This window comes from Schistocerca piceifrons, chromosome 3 (genome assembly GCF_021461385.2).
Source record: "Schistocerca piceifrons isolate TAMUIC-IGC-003096 chromosome 3, iqSchPice1.1, whole genome shotgun sequence".
Taxonomy (NCBI): Eukaryota; Metazoa; Arthropoda; class Insecta; order Orthoptera; family Acrididae; genus Schistocerca; species Schistocerca piceifrons.
Genome location: NC_060140.1, coordinates 84958730 through 84981753, shown reverse-complemented (window position 1 = coordinate 84981753; position 23024 = coordinate 84958730). Strand labels below are relative to the sequence as shown.

General features: G+C 40.5%; 1 protein-coding gene across 2 annotated transcripts in view; it reads left to right on the top strand.

The window, feature by feature from the left end:
• The first annotated feature begins 2693 nt into the window (after nucleotides 1-2693).
• The window catches only part of LOC124789570 (mitochondrial cardiolipin hydrolase), a 68150-nt gene continuing 47819 nt past the window's right edge, over nucleotides 2694-23024 (top strand). For both annotated transcript variants that reach the window (XM_047256974.1, XM_047256975.1), the window contains exons 1-2: nucleotides 2694-2996; nucleotides 14635-14819. In XM_047256974.1, the coding sequence (XP_047112930.1) occupies nucleotides 2758-2996; nucleotides 14635-14819 (424 nt within the window). In that variant the 5' untranslated portion in view covers nucleotides 2694-2757. The remainder of the gene's footprint in view (nucleotides 2997-14634; nucleotides 14820-23024) is intronic.

Genomic DNA, 23024 nt, shown 5'->3' with positions numbered 1-23024 from the left:
TCTTCCTCATTTCCCAATGTTCTTAGATGGTGTGGACTCCTTAAATTTCCCTTCCACAAAACTCGCTATATGAAAGACAACATTATTTATACATTCCTTTGAACTATATGATTATGTAGCTTTTCAGTCTCTCGATTAACATGATCACTAAGAGAATTTTTATCAGAGAATTTCAGCTTAGCTTCCTGCCACAAACATTTAACTTTTTGTTCAGATGTGTGTTTCAACCTGTCGACATGCCGCTTAAGAAACTCATATTGAACACAAAAACATCAGCTTTATATGTGTTACTGAATGCCAGGACTGACTCTCAGACATGCAGTGATTTCGACCAGTGCAGCGGAGAACTCCCCAAATGAAATCTATCACTTGTAAGCACATGTTTCAAATGACGGAATCCTGTAAATGGACACATTGAAATATTCTGTTATTTAAGAGAGGTCATAAAGATTGGTGGGCACTTTAATATTTTCTATGCTCAGGCTTAATTATACAAAACAACAATTATCTGTTATAATAATGAATATTCTCTCCATTAGAAAGTTGATGTGAGATTTTTCATCCACCTCCATGAGACCTGGTGAGATTTTGCCAGACCCTTCCCCCCACTTTTAGAGATCATGCATTTAATTGATATACCCCAGGAATCACAGAATGTGTATTTTGATAATACGTATCCCTGGCAATATGGGGTGAATTTGATTCCTTATTAAGCCAGCTTCATACTGATTTGAGCAAAGACAGTTTATCCAGTTGTTCATTTTGCTGATATGAGGGCACGGAATTCGTAGATTTGTGATCGTGTATCTTCTTACAGTTTACGTGTTCTTGCCCACTGCCCTCTGTGTTCTGATTGCTGCGGTCTTTCGTGGTTGTTATGCTAGAACCTTTCTTCTTCGGAAATTGTTATTCTCGACACTTTGTTTACATTTTCTTGTGTCAGCGTCAAACCGTGAATAATGCAACAGCTTCAAGTGTACTGCTCGCTGGTCGAAGTGTTTTGAAGACAGTGGTATTCTGACCACTTCCATGAAATCTCTGCTGTTGCTGTATGTCGCAGTGAGTTGGACTGTAAACAGTCTATATCCACTAAACTTCCCTGACCCACTGCCTTGCTCCGAGGTGAAAGTTCCCCGCAGACCTAAATGTACCATTATATTTAAACTCCCCCCCCCCTCCCCCCCACAACCCGCAAGAACCACGAAATCACAATATTATGAAAAGAAGACCAATAAGCTTTATGAAAAGCATTAAAATTACATGAAATTAAAGGGGAGCGCTATGAAGCCAGTTGATTATACATTCCTCACTTTTGTAAAATCTTTCAAACAAGAACTTTGAACGCGGTATGCTAAAGTAAAGCCCGGTCCACACACAACGATCTGTCTGCGCAGACATCGGCGCAGATGTCTGTACATGCAAAAGATCGCTGCAAATGTGGTGTGTTCACACGACACAAACCCCTATCTACTACTCGCCCGCCATCTGTCGGTGTAGAAAAGAAATATCAGTGGCAAGCGACTACGCTCTCCGTAAACGTCAAAAATTTAATTCAGTTATTTTGAAATATAGAAATGGAGGAAGTTTTGTTGTGGTCTGTGTTCGCAACTTGTGTTGCAAAAAACATTCAGACCAACCGCAGGAAACAGAGAAAGCGGTAAAAATGGTGTAGACAGTGGCTGCTAAAGCGAAAGCAGTTTTCTCACGTAAATTTACTGCGAGAGTTGCAGGGCGAACCTAACGACTGTCGAAAGTATTTGCGGATGGATGTCGAAACTTATAATTATCTCTTAAAGCTTGTAACCCCTCATATTATGAGAAAAAATACTTCATGAGAATGGCAATTTCTCCTCATGAACGGCTGGCAGTAACGTTGATTTGTAGCAACAGGAAGGAGCTACAATGATTTGGAATTTTCAACGGCAATACCGAAACAAGCGTTGAGTGAAATAATACCCAACACATGTGAAGCTATTTACGCTGTCCTGTAGGATGAGTTCATGAAGGCAAGTCAAGTAAATTAAGTCTGCAAAGTTACAGATAATATTTTTAATGTTGTAGACGTGTTTGAAACACAGTAAGCCTATATTATTAGAGATTATATACCTACATGACCAATGAGCTATGGTTTACTTTGTTTCTGAGTAGGCATTTTCAGTTCGCTACTGTGTAGAAGCAACCTGTTACAAACTTTTGTTCCAAGATGCAAAACTTCACTTTGAATTCTAGACAGAGTTCGCAACGAATTTTTTTATTTTTTTATTACTGTTTCTCTGTTTGCCGTGGCGGCAACTGCCGGCAATTTTTCAATTACAGCATTGTATGCTGCTGTCTTTTTGTCTTCGTCACTGTATTCTTTACTTTTAATCTTCCACAAACATGGGTGGTTTATATATATTTCAATCAATTCACTTACAAACTCTCGAGAACACTGACGAGTATCGGCCATTTTAATGCCCTGTGCGCACAAATACAAACACTAGACTGAGCAAACAGCTGTTTCGCGCCAGATCTGCGGCGATCTGCTGTCCACACGCTCCAACTTGTCTGCGCAGATGTGGTTTGAACCCACAGATTTGAGAGGTTTCGCTCAAACCTCCAACTCCAACTTCCATATTTGCACACACCTCAGGTTGGTGCAAAACTCCTGTCCACACGCAACGATCTGTTGCGCAGACATTTGCGCAGACAGATCGTTGCGTGTGGACGGGCCTTAAGGTAGAGGCGCGCGTAAGTCAAAAAAGTGCAGACGAGCAAATGGAGAAATTGTCCTCTTTTAAGCCAAAAGTGCTGGGTGCCATTGTAATCAGTGTTATACTGTCAGAACTTATTTGGTACAGTTACAAGAAGTATTATAAGCCAAGGAAACCCACTAGAAAGAATTACCCGGTAGTGAATGAGGTTATATTTTTTACTGATAAAGGTGTGAATTGTCGACAACACATTTATCGCTGTGGTAGTTGTGGAAATGAAGACTGTTCAGACTACAAATTGAGGTATGTCAATTAAATAATTTTAATTTAAAATAAAGCAGTTGTACATGCAAAGTTTATACTGTTGTATATTCTTGTTTGCATTCTGTAGGTTTGCGTAGCTCCGTTGTATTCGGCTACAGACACACAACCATTGTGAACTGCATGGCAGAGGGCATTTCTCGTTGTACAAGTTTTAGAGCTTTTTCAAATTTCATTCACGTCCGGAGCACTGGAGGAATGCTTGCTATCAACCACCTGCCCACGGTGAATTAATCTAATTTTTCATTCGCGGACCGTATGGGAGCTATATTTTATTTATTATGTAGATATAGAACAAGTCAAAATAGAATGCGGAAATAAACATTACAAATTTTTCACGTAAGGAGAATACAGAAATTAACCATGATTTCACATTCAGTCTGAGTAACATTTACTATTCTTATAACTGATACCCCCGATATGATTCCCACAGACAGTACACGTATCCGAACCCATTTATATACAAAAAGACAATAAAGACATGATTACACATTCATTCTTACCAACGTACATAGGGTGTTGTTTATTTCTAGATTCATCACTTAGTTCTAGCAACTTTCTAAGAAAGCTCTCACAGGACAGTGTGTGTGTATCTTAAAGAGTCTGCCAGTTCAGTTCCTTGTGACTCTTTCCTGTGGTTCACACAAACCTATAACCATTTGTGCTGCCCCTCTTTGTATACATCAAAAAACCTCTGTTAGAGACATTTGTTGTGGGCTCCACACATTTGAGCAATATTCTAAGATGGGAAGTAGAAGAGATCTGTAAGCAGTCTGCTTTATGAACTGACTGTATTATTCCAGTATCCTCCCAGTAGCCCGAAATCTTCCTCATGTCTACAACTGAGCTTATGTTATTATTTATTTTGAGTTCATTAGACATGTGTACAGATCACTGGTTAAACGAATTACTGTTTAGTACACCAAGTACACTAAACTTACGATAGTTTAACATACAGGGTGTTTCAAAAATGACCAGTATATTTGAAACGGCAATAAAAACTAAACGAGCAGCGATAGAAATACACCGTTTGTTGCAATATGTTTGGCACAACAGTACATTTTCAGGCAGACATAGCCTTCTTTTGAAATTACAGTAGTTACAATTTTCAACAACAGATGGCGCTGCTAGTGATGTGAAAGATATAGAAGACAACGCAGTCTGTGGGTGCGCCATTCTGTGCGTCGTCTTTCTGCTGTAAGCGTGTGCTGTTCACAACGTGCAAGTGTGCTGTAGACAACATGGTTTATTCCTTAGAACAGAGGATTTTTCTGGTGTTGGAATTCCACCGCCTAGAACACAGTGTTGTTGCAACAAGACAAAGTTTTCAACGAAGGTTTAATGTAACCAAAGGACCGAAAAGCGATACAATAAAGGATCTGTTTGAAAATTTTCAACGGACTGGGAACGTGACGGATGAACGTGCTGGAAAGGTAGGGCGACGCATACGGCAACCACAGAGGGCAACGCGCAGCTAGTGCAGCAGGTGATCCAACAGCGGCCTCGGGTTTCCGTTCGCCGTGTTGCAGCTGCGGTCCAAATGACGCCAACGTCCACGTATTGTCTCATGCGCCAGAGTTTACACCTCTATCCATACAAAATTCAAACGCGGCAACCCCTCAGCGCCGCTACCATTGCTGCACGAGAGACATTCGCTAACGATATAGTGCACAGGATTGATGACGGCGATATGCATGTGGGCAGCATTTGGTTTACTGACGAAGCTTATTTTTACCTGGACGGCTTCGTCAATAAACAGAACTGGCACATATGGGGAACCGAAAAGCCCCATGTTGCAGTCCCATCGTCCCTGCATCCACGAAAAGTATTGGTCTGGGCCGCCATTTCTTCCAAAGGAACCATTGGCCCATTTTTCAGATCCGAAACGATTACTGCATCACGCTATCTGGACATTCTTCGTGAATTTGTGGCGGTACAAACTGCCTTAGACGACACTGCGAACACCTCGTGGTTTACGCAAGATGGTGCCCGGCCACATCGCACGGCCGATGTCTTCAATTTCCTGAATGAATATTTCGATGATCGTGTGATTGCTTTGGGCTATCCGAAACATACAGGAGGCGGCGTGGATTGGCCTCCCTATTCGCCAGACATGAACCCCTGTGACTTCTTTCTGCGGGGACACTTGAAAGACCAGGTGTACCGCCAGAATCCAGAAACAATTGAACAGCTGAAGCAGTACATCTCATCTGCATGTGAAGCCATTCCGCCAGACACATTGTCAAAGGTTTCGGGTAATTTCATTCAGAGACTACGCCATATTATTGCTACGCATGGTGGATATGAGGAAAATATCGTACTATAGAGTTTCCCAGACCGCAGCGCCATCTGTTGTTGAAAATTGTAACTACTGTAATTTCGAAAGTTTGTCTGCCTGAAAATGTACTGTTGTCCCAAGCATATTGCAACAAACGGTGTATTTCTATCGCTGCTCGTTTAGTTTTTATTGCCGTTTCAAATATACCGGTCATTTTTGAAACACCCTGTATGTGCCATGATACATTACTTCACTTTGGGTTATTCTATCTCAAATCAATATGGGGTTTAAACCTCATTATCTTAGAGTTTCTTGACATTTGGTTCAAATTTATTGTTGGTATAGACTTTGAAAAATACGAAATTTTACTGAGATATGTCAAATCGTCACAGAGCTGCAAAGTCATAAATGGACCTAAATACAGGAAATGGCAGTTTTTAGAATTGCTGTAGATTATTTCCTAATTGTGCTACAAATCTGGGATGAATACCGTTAACAGCATTTTTCACTCCCTTTCCTATGCTGTACAATAATATATAGGTTACTAAAAGAAAATGGTTTTCAAAACAAAATTTAAAGCTTTTAATTTATTTTAAAAAAGTATGTATTTTAAAATTTCCCAATTTATTCCTTGAGTAGCTTGTACTGTTGTAAATTACAGGCCAAAATGTAAATTGGGATGATAATTTCTTCATTAGTAAAAAACAGTGAAGACTGAAGCCTTATTTCCAATACTCATCTACATCTACAGCCTGCAAATCAGCGGGGTGTAACACTTTTTAGGGATATGAAATGGAATGCTCACATAGGCTCAGTTGTGGAAGAAGCAAGTGGTAGACTTCGGTTCTTTGTTAGAGTACTGGGGAAGTGTGATCAGTCTACAAAGGAGATTGCTGACAAATTATTCGTGTGAACCCCCCTAGAATATTGCTCAAGTGTGAGGGACTTGTACCAAACTGGACTAACAAGGGATATAGAACATATACAGAAAAGGGCAGCCTGAATGGTCACAGGTTTGCTTGATCTGTAGGAGAGAGTCACAGAGATGCTGAAGGGATTGAACTGGAAGACTCTTGAAGGTAGAGGTAAACTATCCCAAGAAAGTCTTAACGAAGTTTCAAGGACCGACTTTAAATTATGACTCCAGGAATATACTGCAATCCCCCTACGTATTGCTCACATGGGATCATGAGGATAAGATTACAATAATTACTGCTCACACAGAGGCATATAAACAATCATTCATCCCACATTGCATACATGAATAGAATGGAAAGAAACCCTAATAACTGATACAATGGGACATACTCTCTGCAACATTACAGAAACGTCCAATTTCACTCGTCTGCTTTGACACACAAAAAAAGTCATCAATATAGCTTAAAATGGCTACTTCCAGCATATAAGGAATGACTGCAATGATGTCACTACAGACATATGCCAACAAACACAAACAAAAATAAAAAATGAGACAATAACGCCGTACTCCAAAAATATAAGGGAATTAACAGGACAACTGTGGAAAATTGGGGGTTTAGGGCGGGGACAAGCCAAATATACAACAATAAAAGAAAACACCACACAACCCCAAAACAAATAATATAAAAGAAAATTTAAATTAGAGCATTCCGCTACATCAACAAAACGACAGTAATTGGACATTTCCCTAGTCCCATATAGATCAACCATAATTATCAATTCCAAAAAACCAACACCTACAACTCCGAATAGTGGAACCAAAACCCCCACAACTCAAAAACCCAAATACCTTATATTCACTATGTTAATTAAAAATAGACCGAACATTTGCAGAAACTGTATGACAGACATCATATCATCACCCATCTCAGAACGTAGTGATACACTCATGAACTTCTCTGTCATACCCATACCTAATGTAAAAACAATAAAAAAAAGTTAGACTTCTTTCCGCACAACAAACACCAGACTAATCGGTCCTAGCAAAGGTGCCAAACACATAAACAAAGAAGAACCTTAATCACTTACTGAGAACACTTCCACAACCCACGTTACCAAACCAACTACCTAATCTCAGAATCATGTTTGCACAAAGACAGTCAAAGCTCAAATGAATGCAATACACAATATAAACTCAGCATGTCCACATCCACTACCAGAGGGCACCATAAAATACAACAACACATCTACAAAAACAACCAACTCATAAGCTCTGCACCGTAATGACATCACACCCCACACCATTATGTCATGGGTGAAAGTAGACGGGTTGAGTCGGATGCTTCCGTTGGCTGATTCCAGCAATGGCTCATTGATGTCGTAGTCATAGGCTATTACATTTTTTCCATTTTGTGAAGTGCACAATTTTACATATCTGAACATTTAAAGCAAGTTGCCAATCTTTTCACCACTTTGAAATCATATCAAGATCCGACTGAATATTTATGCAGCTTCTTTCAAAAGTCCTGATGTTACTGTTGATATTGTCTGCAAGGTCAATAATGTACAACATAAACAGCAAGGGTCCCAACACATTTCCCTGGTGCACACTTGAAATCTTATAATATGACAGCAACAGTAACAGAAGACACTAGATGTTTAAATGGGTCTGAAACAATAATTGATCAAGTATTTGTCAATAAGAATAAGTGTGAGCATATCACTGAAGCAATAGAGATGGGGTTCTCGGATCATAAGGCAGTCACATTAACGTTATATAATATATCTATTAAGGATCCAGTGGTATATGAAAAATACAGAGAGAAAAGATTTGTAAATGAAGACAGCGTTAGGGTTTTTAATCACATGTTAAAAACTATAACTTGGGACACAGAATCAACTTGTAATGTAGATAAAAAATTTGAGTCATTCCTAGTAAATTATTGGCATTGTTATGATACCGCATTTCCTATTAAACAAGTCAAAATTAAAAGCAAAACAAAGACATGGGTTACACAGGGAATAAAAGAATCTGCAGACACACTGTGAAAGTTAAACAAATCTGCAAAAAATACTGTGACATCTCCTCATCATTTTCAACTGGATCTGGTGCGGTGGCGTCTTTCCATCACAATGGCGGGAGAGCACCATCATTCCTGTGCTCAAACCTGGTAAAAACCCACTTGATGTGGACAGCTATTGGCTCATTAGCCCTACCAACATTCTTTGTAAGCTGCTAGAATGTATGGTGAGATGGCAGTTGTGTTGGGTCCTGGAGTCACGTGGCCTACTGACACTACGCCAGGGCAGTTTCTGCCAGGGTCGCTCTACCACTGATAATCTTATGTCCCTTGAGTTTGGCGTCTGAACAGCCTTATCCAGATGCCAGCATCTGGTTGCCATCTTTTTTTGATTTACGAATAGCTTATGACACGACCTGGTGACATCATATCCTTGCCACATTATATGAGAGGGGTCTCTGGGGCCCTCTTCTGATTTTTATACAAAATTTCCTGTTGCTCCGTACTTTCCATGTCCAAGTTGGTGCCACCCATAGTTCCCCCCCACGTCCAGGAAAATGGGGTCCCGCAGGGCTGTGTATTGAGTGTCCCTCTGATTTTATTGGCCATTAATGGTCTAGCAGCAGTTTTAGGGCCGTCTGTCTCACCTTCTATGTATGCAGACAACTTTTGCATTTCGTACTGCTCCTCCAGTACTGGTGTTGCTGAGTGGCGCCTACAGGGAGCCATCCACAAGGCGCAGTCATGGGCTCTAGCCCACGGCTTCCAGTTTTCAGCTGCGAAATCGTGTGTCATGCACTTCTGTTGGTGTTGTACCATTCATCCGGAACCAGACCGATCCACTCACTATAGTGGAGACATATCGATTCTTTGGACTGGCTTTAGACTCCTGATTGACTTGGCTTTCTCACCTTCGTCAGCTTAAGTGGAAGTGCTGGCAGCACCACAGTGTCCTGCACTGCCTGAGCAACACCAACTGAGGTGCAGATCGCTCTATGCTGCTGCATCTCGAAAGAGCCCTTGTTCAGCCTCTCCTTGACTATGGGAGTCAGGTTTATGGTTCAGCAGTGCCCTCAGCGTTGCATTTACTTGACTCAGTGCACCAATGTGGTGTTCAACTAGCAACGGGAGCTTTTAGGACGAGTCTGGTGACCAGCATTCTGGTGGAGGCCGGAGTTCCTCCATTAAAGGTTAGGCGTGCACAACTGCTCACCAGTTACATTGTACACATTCATAGTTCTCCTGAGCATCCGAATTACTGTCTCCTTTTCCCAACCACTGCAGTTCATCTCCCACATCGGTGGCTCAGGTCAGGGCTTATGGTTGCGGTTCGCGTCTGATCCCTTCTGTCCGAACTGGAGTCCTTCCCTTTACCACCTCTACTCGAGGTCCATTCACGTACACCTCCATGGTGTAAACCTAGGCCGAAGCTTCGCCTGGACCTTTCTCATGGCCCTAAGGACTCAGTTAACCCCGCCGCTCTCCACTTGACATGTTCTGGGGCTCTGAAGTGGTTTACACTGATGGGTGGATGGCTGATGGTCATGTTGGCTTCGCCTACGTCCACAGAGGCCATATTGAACAGCATTCCTTGCCCAATGGCTGCAGTGTATTCACTTTAGAGCTGGTGGCCATATCTCGTGCACTTTAGTACAGCCGTTCATGCTCTGGTGAGTCATTTCTTCTCTGTACTGACTCCCTGAGCAGCTTACAAGCTATTGACCAGTGCTACCCTCGCCATCCTCTGGTAGCGACCATCCAGGAGTCCATCTATGCTCTGGAACGGTCCAATCATTCAGTGGTGTTTGTCTGTGCCCCGGGTCACATTGGAATCCCAGGAAATGAACTTGCTGACAGGCTGACCAAACAGGCTACACGGAAACTGCTTCTGGAGATCGGCATCCCCATCACTGACCTGCATTCAATATTACGCCAGCAGGTTACTCGGCTTTGGGAGATGGAATGGCGTAGTCTCAGTATGCACAACAAACTGCGAGCCATTAAGGAGACTACAAATGTGTGAAAGTCTTCCATGCGGGCCTCTCGCTGCGACTCCGTGGTTCTCTGCCGGCTCCACATTGGCCACATTTGGGTGACACACGGCTACCCCCTATGCCACGATGACTCACCTCAGTGCCGGTGCGGCGCACAGTTGACAGTGGCCCATATACTGTTATGCTGCCCTACGTTGCCTGCCCTGTGACATCATCTTCGGTTGCCGGATTCGTTATCATTGATTTTAGCAGACAACAACTCCTCGGCTGATTTGGTTTTACGTTTTATACATGAGGGTGGGTTTTATCATTTGATCAAAGTTTTAGCGCATGTCCATTGTCTCTCTGTGTCCTCCACCCAAGTGCTTTTAGGATGAAGGTTTTAATGTGTTGTTGCAGAGTGGCTGGCTTCTCCTTTTTCTTCTTGTGGTCAGCCAGCCATGGTAATCTGTTTTAATCTCTTCTCCCTGTTTCTTGCACCTCTCTGTGGTTTTCTTGTCCTCTTTTGTAGCGTTTGTTATCCTTCTGTCGTTCCTGTGGTTTTCCTTTCTCCTCGTTTTGTGTTGTTTCATTCTTACTCTTGTGGCTTTGTTTTAATCGGAACAAGGGACCGATGACCTAGCAGTTTGGTCCCATCCCCCCCCCCCCTTCCCCCCTCTTAAATCAACCAACTAGTGGTCGTGATTTTCGATTTGGAGAAAGCCTACGACACCTGCTGGAGAACTGATATCCTCTGTACTCTCTACACATGGGGCTTCCATGGCAGCCTGTGCCATTTCCGTCAGGACTTTTAAAAATACTGAGTTTTCAAGATGCTTGTGGGTTCTGCTGTGTTGGACATCTTTATCCAGGAAAATGGTGTGCCTCAGGGTTCCATCCTGAGTGCCGTCCTCTTCGCTATCGCCATTAACCCCCCCCCCCCCCCTCCGCCCCCCTCCCCCCAGGCATCTAGGGCTCCCTTTTTGTTGATGATTTTGCCATCTATTGTAGTTCTCCGCGGAACTGTTTCACTAAGGAGCGTCTTCATCAATGTTTTGATCATCTTTGCTCCCGGAGGATCAACAATGGCTTTCGTTTTTCCACTGACAAAACTATCTGTATGAATTTCCGGTGGTGCACTTTGTTTCTCCCACCATCTTTACATCTTGAGCCTGTTGCTCTTCCATTTGTTGAAAGTATGAAATTCCTGGGGCCAGTGCTCAGTAGGAAACTCTCTTGGTCCTCCCATGTGTCTTACCTGGCAGCCCTCCATGTGCTTTCCCTCACTGTCCTACGTGTCCTCAGTGGTACTTCCTGGGGTGCAGATTGAACCACCCTCCTCCATTTGTACCGGTCGCTTGTCCGTTCGAAACTAGACTATGGGTGATTTGTTTGTGCATCTGTACGTCCGTTCCTCTTACACCGTCTCAACACTATCCACCATTGTGGCACCCATTTGGCTACTACCGCCTTTTACACTAGCCGGGTTCAGAGTCTGTGTGATAAACTTGCTGAACTACCACTGTCCTACTGCCGTGACTTTCTCCTTAGCGCGTATGCATGCCGTTTGTCTTCTATGCATGGCCACCCATCTTATGCCTCCTTCTTCGATGACTCGTTTGATCGCCATTATGGGGAATGGCCTTCTTCTCTGTTACCTCCTGGAGTCCGCTTTCGGCACTTGCTCTGGCGGTTTAACTTCACACTACCTGCAACTTGCCTGGTGGGCGTGGACCCTTCACCACCTTGACTTGATGCGGCAGTCTGTATTGACGTTGGCCTTCATTTGCCTCCTAAGGACACTATTCCAGCCTTGCTCTATCGCCTTCAGTTTCACGACCTTCGCATGAAACTTCGTGATAGTACCTTTCTGTACACTGATGGCTCTCGGCCTGACCGTGGTGTCGGGTGTGCCTTCGCCATTGGTGCTGACGTTTTTAGATATTGGCTTCTGGAACACTGCTCTGTATTTACAACCGAGCTCTTTGCCCTGTATCAGGCCATGGAGTACATCTTGCAACACAGGCTTTTCAATTGTGATCTCTGCTCAGACTCTCTCAGTGCCATTCAAAGTCACTGTGCGCTGTATACTGGCCATCCCTTAGTGCGCCATGTCCATAAAAAAGTCACTTGCTCACTCTTGTTGGGGCCACTGTGATGTTTCTATGGGTTCCTGGTCATGTCAGTCCGTCAGGAAACGAGGCTACTGACGCTGCTGCGAAGGCTGCAGTCCTTGTACCTCAGCCCACTAGTTCCTATATACCCTCTGATGATTTCTGTGTTGCCGTCTGTCAGGAGGTGATGTCACTTTGGCATTGCCATTGGCCCTCCCTTCAAAGGAATAAACTCCAGATTATTAAGCCTCTCCCAGCAGCTCGGATGACGCCCTCTCGGCCCTCCTGCCGGAAGGAGGTAATTTTTAACTATGTTGGGTATTGGGCAATGTGTTTTAGCCATTATGATTTGTTAAGTGTACACATTGCCCCCAAGTTTTAACAGTCCGCCATTTCCTGATGTAATGCCCATTTTTTAACCGTTTTTGTTCCCACTTGAGTTTGCCGTCTGAGCTATCGGCCATTTTAGCAAGCAACGTGTGAGATGTCGACCGGGTTTTACTTTTTATCCATCGTCGCAATATGGCAAAGGCCATTTAATTTTTAGTTCTGGACATCTGTTTCCGTATGGTGTCTGTTATAGCCCTTTCTCCACATCCCTGTTTTTAGCTGTCTTCTCTTATGTCAATTGGGATTGACATATAGTCATTTTTTAACTCCTCTGTCTCACTTGTTCCATAATTTCGCCTTGGGCGTGTATGACCCCAGTTGTTTTTGAGCCCTAAAACAAAACAACTTTTGTCTGTCAAGCAAACTGTTGATTGGATATATTTTACAGAAAAATGAAGAACTTGATGGAGTGAAAATAACTTTTCTTCATCCAGCTGTGCCATTTATATTCTGATATTCTCTGGGTATCAGTAATGGATTTTCTTGTGTAAGTAAATCCCTTGACTTCTGCTGGAAGAACTTATTCTTTACTTGAAAGTGGTGTGTACCAAATGAATGAAGCTGTTTCAAATTGAAAATGATAAACAGATCCTGTCAATAGTTAGTTTTACTGTGGACTATTTACTTTAATCTTTATCACAATAGTGTTCATGTTTATTTTCACAAAAATGTCAATATTAGTAATGTTGTAATAATTAACGTGAGAACACAGCTGAATTATTGGAAATAGAGCTTCAGTCTTCTTTTTTTTAGTAGTGAAGAAATTATCATCCCATAATTATATTTTCGCCTGTGATTTACAGCAACACTAACAATTCATGGAAATTTTAAAATATGTACTTTTTGAAAAAAATTAAATTAAAATTTTAAATTTTGTTTTGAAAAGAATTTTCTTACATTATCTTACGTCTTGTTGTATACCATAAGAAAGAGAATGAAAACTGCCATTAAATGGTATTGTCACCACTACGAAATCATATCAAAATCGGACTAAACATTTGTGCAGCTTTTTCAGACAGTAGCCTGCTTCATTACAGATAACTGCTTTGTCTGTCCGAGGTTGCTGTTAGCATTGTGTGCAATTTCATTTACCATAGATTACTAAACTCCCATAAATTTATGATTTCAGTATGATTAAAGAATAGGAAATTTTGTACTTAACTTGGTATTCAACAAACCATTGGAGATGTAATTGTAATTAAATAATGCATAACCTATAAATTTTGACTTCCATTGAATAAAATGTGGGGTAGTACACTTTATGATAGTTTAATAGCAATGTAACATTTTCCCCCCTTTAGTGTCCTGGAGTGAAAACACAACATGAACAAACAACATACGACCCATTTATCCTTATATACTAACGAATCAAGAAAACAGTAACATAAATGACTTTTGAGTCATTGATTATGATTTAAATGTTTGTTATTTTTAAGATAAGCTGTGGAGTCACTAAATGAATAATGACCAATGCCAATTGTGTAAACTGTGTGTGTGTGTGTGTGTGTGTGTGTGTGTGTGTGTGTGTGTGTGTGTGTGATATGAGAATTTTTTCATCTAAAATTACCCACTTTGTTCTACCTAATAAATACAGAATAAGTTATAATATTTGTAATAAGTGTAGTCAGACATGTATGCTTATAGCTTATAAGAACTCCAGTGTTTACATAACTTCACATTTTCATTGTGATGTGGGTAATGATGGTTTAACAAAACCATGAAGAATATTATATTGTTAGTGCTCTTTTGTTTGTGCAACAGTTCAGCAGCATACTTAGTCACAGAAGCATTAGAAAATCACTAAGCCAATACCTACTTGAATCATATAACATATTTTTTTGATGTAGGTCACATTCACATAATCAATGACATATGTATTTGCTATAAGATGTTTAAAGTTTGTAATTGGTACAAATTTCCTTGCAGGAGGTTGATAAAATTCTTGCAAAGTGCAAAAAGAACATTAGACATATGCATATATATGATCACCATCCAAGATATTGCCGATGCTGTGAAGACTGTGCATTCTCGAGGAGTCAGAGTTCGTGTCATTGCTGAAACTGGAATGGCAGACAATAAAGGCTCCAAAATTCCATATTGGAGAAAAGTTGGTAATGTCATGCTTGTAGTTTACTGTCTGTCGATAACTGGTTTGTACAGTTGATGATATACGTGTTTCACATTATGGTATTTGTTTACTTAGTGGATGCCTTTTAATCAGTAACAATATATAATTTTTGGAAGTAATAAATGAAGGCACCAGATGTATCATTTAAACTAAGACATTAAAATATCTCAACTTTATGCTTCCCACAACAAAACAGTGCAGACCAAATTCACGTGAATGACAGTGGCCTACAAAATGACACGATCTACTTTCTTATAGGTGGTGCTTTTGTTCTTTTTGGGCAATTCTTAATGAACCTCAGCCATAACAGTTAGCACTTGGCTAAAATTTACAGCTGTATCGGAGCATATTTCACTTGTAATACCAGTGTGCTGTGCCTCTTACCCACTCAGAGAGAGTTAAACGATCAAGTCCTCTTAGACCTCATTCAAGAATTTGCCCATCATTTATTGCAGTTGAAGTACCAGTGCTTAGAATGCATGCTTTCTGGTTCCTCCAACACTTGCATCCCAGATTATGTTTTTACTACATCCATATTCTGCAAGCCATTATGAAGTGCATGGCAGAGTGTACTTTCCATTGTGCCAGTTATTAGAGCTTTTTCCCTTTCCATTCACATATGGAGTGTGGGAAGAATTATTGCTTAAATGCCTCTGTGCATACTGTAATTAGTCTAATCTTGTCTTTGTGATCCCTAAGGGTGTGATTATTGAGGCTTCTTAGATTTATCACTTACAATTGGTTCTTGTCACTTGCTCATGGGATAGTTTACTTCTGTTGTCAAACATTTGCCAGTTCAGTTCTTTCAGCATCCCTGTGACATTCTCACATGGGTCAGACAAACTAGTGATCATTTGTACTGTCTTTTTTTATATTTAAATTCAAAATTCCCTGATAGCTGTACTTGGATTGATTCTTATACACTGTAGCACTATTCTAGGATGGGCCACATGAATGTTTTGGAAACAATCTCCTTTGTGGACTGATTGCATTTCCTTACTATTTTTAAGTCTGTCACCTCTTTATGTCTAAATCTGTTTAACTCCCCATCCTGGATACCATGCTTTGTCCTTCCTATCAAAAAATCCTCAGTCTGCTGATAAACTTTGCTTGATAATTCCATACACGTGTACTAGTGTATGTTTGATACTAAATCAAATGATTTTTGGAACTTGAGAAATACTGCGCCTGTCTCACTGCATTGATCTATGACTTTCAGAATGTAAGGAGGAAAAAAGTATAATTTGGGTTTTGAATGATTGATTTTTTTTAAAATCCTTGCTGGTTGAGATAGATGTGGTCATTCTGTTCAAGATAGGTCATTACTTTTGAGATCAGAATGTGTTCTAAGATTCTACAACAAATGAATGTCAAGGATATTTGACAGCAGTTTTTACAGTAGTTTTTCCTGCTGCCCTTCTTGTGTTACCTGTACTTTCTTCCAGTCACAGATTTTTGTTGGAGGAATTTATGGTATATTATGGTTAAGAGAAGCTAATTCGGCCACAAATTTGGTGTAGAATTGTAACAGGGAATCTGTTGGGCCATGAGGCTTTGTTCAGTTTTCACAGTTTCACTGTTTCTCAATGCTGCTGACACTAATATTTGTTTCAGTCATCTTTGCAATGGAAAAAGAATTAAAGTGGGGTAATACTTTTGGTTTTTCTTTGTAAAGAACCATGAATGAAGTTCATCATTTCTGTCTTTGCTTTGCTACCCTCAATTGCAGTTTGTCACATTCATAAGTGTTTGGATACTAACTTTGGTACCACTAGTAACCTTTAGCTACGAATTTCTTTGCTGCAGTAGTCAGCGAATGCTCAACACATTGTCCCCTTGACAGCGGATTGTTTCATTTAGCGTCACACTGTCTAATGTCATAGAGTACGTACATCTATGAAGTGAGCACAGTTTGTTTTTCTGCACGTTATCGTTGCTACGGATGTAAAGAGACCAATTACTTTTCATAGATGTGTACAACAAATATATAACTGTAAATGTCATACTGATATGAGTCACTTAATATGCTGAAAAATATTGAGGCACGGCATTATAAAGTCTTATTTATAGAGATAAATTCTGTGATTTTATGGCCATATGTTTACAAGACAAATGATAGATAAATTTGCAAGTGTGTTTGAGTAAATGGCCAGTCAGTGTTTATGTATTTGTGCTATGTTCATATGCAGATAAAATTTATACATGACAGTCTGATTAATTTCCTCCACTGTATGCAGGTTCTCAAACCCTTGCGTGTATCTTAAGTTTTTCTGCATGAGACAGTTTCCTCTACAGTGTCATTGTAACATAATTAATCTGACAATAAGAACAAGTGCAATTGAAAACATAAGAAAATATTGTTGGCTTTCACTTCTTATTCCATTACAAAAAAAGGGGGGGGGGGGTTGGTAGAATCTGCGCTGTGACACTGTGGTGACAAAGTGCAATACCATTGCTCTTCACTTCTTTAAGCCAGCTCACTTCCTGGTATCAAATTTTTAAGGTGTTTGTAAAACACATACTCAAAGTTTGATGGTATTTCTGAAGGTCACCTATCTGTAACAGCGAAGTAATAACACTCAAAGTACACTAAGAGCTATATGGGCTAAGATGCCCTTCCCAAAATCATGTGACTTGAGCTGCAGGATATGTTGCAGACAGAATTCTCATTTAGCACATCCAAGTGCTCACTCCATAGATATTTGTATTCTGTCTAATGCTCAAGATTTCCTGGATGGACAAAATATCAAAGAAAGAGGTGCTCCACAGCTCATCAAACACAGGAGGGACACATGGATCAGCTATCTTCTGAGACACGGTGATATCATCAGAATTAATATTGAAGGAACAGTAGAAGGGAAGGATACAAGATGCAGACTGAGACTAGCATACATCAACCAGATCATGGAGGATACCACCCATACTGTCAAGAGGAAGGCCAAAGACAGAAGTGTATGGCAAGCCGCTACTAGCAAGCCTGATAGTTGAGCACTGTAGCAGAAGAGGAAGAATCATTCTCTGTGTACCCACGTATTGTTTTACACTTGTCACGCAGTAGTCTCTATTTCATTATTTTCTTTACAGTGACTGTAAATCGTGGAGTGTCCCTCCCATCATGAACTGTTCCATTAGGTAAATATCTATCCCGTGATTGGTCAACTAATCTTCTAAACTTGAGCCATAGTTTTTCTATATGCCCCTGTCCAGAGTTAAATGTTTAAAGTTCCTCATTGAGATACTACTGCCTATTCATGTAGTTTACTGAACGTGTAAATCTTTCTCACTGTTGTAGTTGCCTTTGTACTCTGATGACCATTGTTGCTACAACTGCTTCATGCTCACTGATACACTTTTCCTAGTGGACATCCTCAAGGAAGTCAGATCTACTTGTTGCCATTAGATTCAATATATTTCTATCATGAGTGAGCACAGAAACTATCTGTTCTAGATAATTATCAATTAAATGTTTCACAAAATGTATTGTCATGCTCATCAATAACAAAACTGAAAGATCCCGACTGATTGTTGGATAATAGTCTCCTCTGATTGAGAAGTGGCGGCTCCAGTCTCAGAAACTGACGTACGGCCAGGAGAGCGGTGTGCTGACCACATGCCCCTCCATATCTGCATTCAGTGATGCCTGTGGGCTGAGGATGACACAGCGGCCGGTCGGTACTTTTGGGCCTTCATGGCCTGTTCGGGAGGAGTTTAGTTTTTAGTTTTAAGGTCTCCTCCAAAGATTATGTGTGGTTACATCTGGAGATGAGTAGTGGTTGATAGAAACTCCAATTATAAGCTTACTAGTAACCCTCCTGGATTTCTACAGGTAGTTCTAAGCATCGACAGCTGGACACCTTGTCTGGTGTAACACTAGTAATTTGTATAAACAAACCTTGTGAATCAGTTTGTCTATTTGGGAAAATTGTACCATAATCCATAGAGTAGTTCCAGAGATTAGCCTTCACATACAGACAGAAAAGTGTAGTGGTGTATTTCAATTTATATTTGATATAATAGAGGGAAACATTCCACGTGGGAAACATTATATATAAAAAAACAAAGATGAGGTGACTTACCGAACGAAAGCGCTGGCAGGTCGATAGACACACAAACAAACACAAACATACACACAAAATTCAAGCTGTATGTGTGGATGGACATGTGTGTGTGTGTGCGAGTGTATACCTGTCCTTTTTTCCCCCTAAGGTAAGTCTTTCTGCTCCCGGGATTGGGATGACTCCTTACCCTCTCCCTTAAAACCCACTTCCTTTCGTCTTTCCCTCTCCTTCCCTCTTTCCTGATGAGGCAACAGTTTGTTGCGAAAGCTTGAATTTTGTGTGTATGTTTGTGTTTGTTTGTGTGTCTATCGACCTGCCAGCGCTTTCGTTCGGTAAGTCACCTCATCTTTGTTTTTATATATAATTCAATTTATATTTGTATAGATATTCATCTTTGATACTGGGTCTTGCTCAAAGAATCTTGCATGCAGTTTCATTTCTGTTTCAGTGAATTTGAGTTTCTTGTCTACTGCTACAAACCTCTATTTTCGTAACCCTATAATTACAATAAACTTAAATTTTCCCCAAAAATCACACTCTTGATTTAGAGTTTTCACATGCTTTCTGTTAAGCTTCTATTAGAACACCTGGCACTATAAAAATGTGAAAAATTCCACATTTAAGAACTGAAGTGAGGTTATTCTTTATCATAGACCTCACAGTACGCACTCTTGCCCTTGCAGATAAAGCTTTATAGAAAGTGGAAAATGACTTGTGTTCCGGTGACTACTTACCTAGCTAGCTTAAATCACCTAGGAGTGAGAGCAGATTTTCAATGAAAGCTCTAGTAATGGATGCCCAGTACAGCTGGTTATGTGCTTTACAGACAGTGACTGTGGTAGAAGGCTGCCACAGTGTCCAGGAGTGGGTGAGTCCAATATCATCCGCAAAGCTGCTGTTGCACCCATTCCAAAATCTGCCTCATTTTCAGAATCATACTATTCCATAAGCGTACAGTGATTGTTAATTGCCATTAACACTCTGGAGACCGGCCACTTAAAAGAAAATTGAGCCTAGGAAACCAGCTATTTGTGCTGTTATTTGAAGCATTACTGGCAAATATTGATGGATGTATCTTTAAGAGTAATACGTACTAAAAAGGGGCCAAGCTTAAATATTTATTTTCCATATTTACTTTAGCTCTTTGATGCAGTACACATTTTAAAATAACGACAGAAAATGTAATTATTCTGCCAAGAAAAATGTGTGAGGTGAGTTATTGAGTAATTTCTTCCTCTTGAGCTTCCAAAATTTCTTGCTCACTGAAGAGATGTGACATACTTGCAGCAGAATTATAGAAAACTGTGAAATTGAATGAGTACATACATGAAATTGCCAGTGCAATCACTTGTATCAGCCATTCACAACGGCAGCTGTTATGTTTGCTAATGTTTCTTTCAAAATAATTTTAAAAGTTGACAACAGAAGGCAGCACCCGTCAAGGGGCAGGTAGGGAGACATCGCATATTGTTTTCCTGCGAAATGAGTCCGGTTTTCATCAGTAGGTGGCTTATGCTTTGAGAAAATCGCGGCCTGACTTGTACTTGGGTGCTGTCTTTTTAACCCAAAGTTGTCGCTCAAGCTATGCTTGGGATTGGTCTCCAAAATGTTAAGAACTGCCCAGTTGCTGTGAAGATTCAGAAGCAGACTGCCCACAGACTATCTAGATGGTTTTCAAATAGCAAGGATAAAGCTAGGAAGATTTTCAATGAGCGTAAAAGATGTCATGAGGTGGGTTTTTGTGACATAAAACATATCACTCCTTCAACAAATATATGGGAGTCAGTGAGAAGGATTTCTCGTAGAGTCTGTATATTTCCATTCACTGCTGTATTAAATGATGACATCCCAGTTTTCACTCCATAAGATGCAATCCAGGCAGTGATAAAACACTACTTTCAAATCACCTGTTCAGCCATCAAAAACCGCACATTCAGTCAGATGCAGAGAGAAAGTGGCTAAGTGTTATGCTGAGCAACACAGAGATGTATAATTGTCATTCACAGTGGGAGAAAATGGAGTTGGTTCTGTCATTAAATATATCTCACTCAGGCAGCTAAGTTTCAGAATAGTTGTCTGCATTACCTTATTTTGTGATCAAAAGAAACTTTCCTTGCTGCCTGCATGGAATTCAGACTGATGGCCACTTTGCTAATGTGTTGCAGCTATTGCAACATTGCCCTGTTTGGCATGGAAAAGACTCTTAACTCAGCCGTAACCATTGTGTTGTGTGAGTTCTGTCATTCAGAATACTGTTTAGCTATCCATTGTATGGATTCAGAAGATAGCACTCCACCCTGGATAATTTCACCCTCCTCAATTAGCAGTACAAGAAACATCCCTGTACAAATAGTGCCTTGTGGGCCTTTCTTTGATACTGAGAAAACCTGCAATAGCACATGGATGCACAATATTGTCAAACAACTTTATGAATGGGGAGAATGAGAACTCCTTCCCCTTCTCATGTGTTGTTATTGAGTAAACAAAATTTTCATTATATAATTGGAGGCTTACTATCAGATCCTCCCGTCATGGAAATACGCTTTTGTGCCATCACCATCAGTGGCATAATGTCTACAGTAGAGAGTCTAGTCAGGTGCTCCTTATTAATTCATGATTTTCAAATTTCTGTTCCTTCTCGAGTCATTATTTGATGGATGATAATTAAGAGGTTGGATCAATGGACACAAAAAAGGTTGAAATTTTCATTAGGGGAAAAAATCCATAGATTGCAAATATTCCCTGGTCATGAATGGTACTGTTTTAAATTTTAACTGCTCAGTCAGATTTATGGGACTAATTATGATGATAAAGGATGTTGGATAGCACTTAACATGCTGATGCCTTAGTGAGTGAACCTATTGAAATGAGAGATTCCTGTAGTTTTAAAACCTGGCACTTGTTCGATCTAGACTTGATTGCTGTTGAACTATGTAGATTAACAGGTCTGTCTTATCTAAAGGCATTGTAAATTTGTCCACAATGCGAGTGGTTGGCTGGCTATAAGTACTTAACAAATCACATTGACACTCATCCTATGCACCGAATCGGATGAGTCACTGCTCTCAGTGAGGTGACATTGTCTCATGTTGAGTCATGTGCTCTGAAGGTATTGTCATGCTGTATTAAAAAAAAAAAAAAAAAAAAAAAAATCAAGCAACATACAACATATTCATTTGATATCCAAGCAGCACTATGCCTTGTCAGATTAGAAGTCACAATCATTAACATCAGAAATAACAATTGAAACAGGTTGCACCATGGAATATTGAAAAAACTGATCTGAATTTTAGAAACAGAACTCACACTGGTTCCCATACGGGGAGGGGGGGGGGGGGCAGGGGATGGGTGAGGGGGGAGTTGGGGGGGGGGGGGGGGGACAGCCCTCCATCCCCTTCCCTCTCTCTCTCTCTCTCTCTCTCTCTCTCTCTCTCTCTCTCTCTCTCTCTCTCTCTCCCCAGCCCTCATGGAAAGGCAAAAATGTACTTTAGTGACCTGTTCGTTTAAGAATATGATTTAAGTCAGTGCTACGGAGGTCTTTAACAGTGCGGGAACTTTACCTTTTTTATGGCTGCTTAAGTCACCATAGATCCTCCAAAATATGAAAAAGTCTCCATACCCCCCAGGTCTAACCCCCCTCCCCCTGCAGACTACTGTAAGGACATCATTGAGAAAACATGAAACAGTTCTCTTCTCAAAACATTCATAACTGTGTTTTAAATTAGCATAAAAATTATCCAGATTCTCTGTTGTTCTTACACAAAAATTATTAAAGGTCCTTTACCATAATAAGTATAGTGTATACGACATGGAACTTCACATTTTCCAAAAGGTATTTGAGAGGATAAGAAATGACTCTGACAGGAAATTTTAAAACTGCTCATACTTCCTGTGTGCCCTATAGTCAATAGCGTAAATGTATCAGACAGAAAAAAATTATTCACAACATCAAAGACACTTACCTGAAAATTTACAACTCAGAGAAATATCACAGAATGTAGGAATTGGGGACAATAATATACTTGATGCAGCAGCCAAACAAAAATGTAGCAATAGCGCAGTGCAAAACCATCCTGTCTTCGTCTAAATTTTGAGTCAATGGGAAGAGCAGTAGTTGCAAGTAATGAACA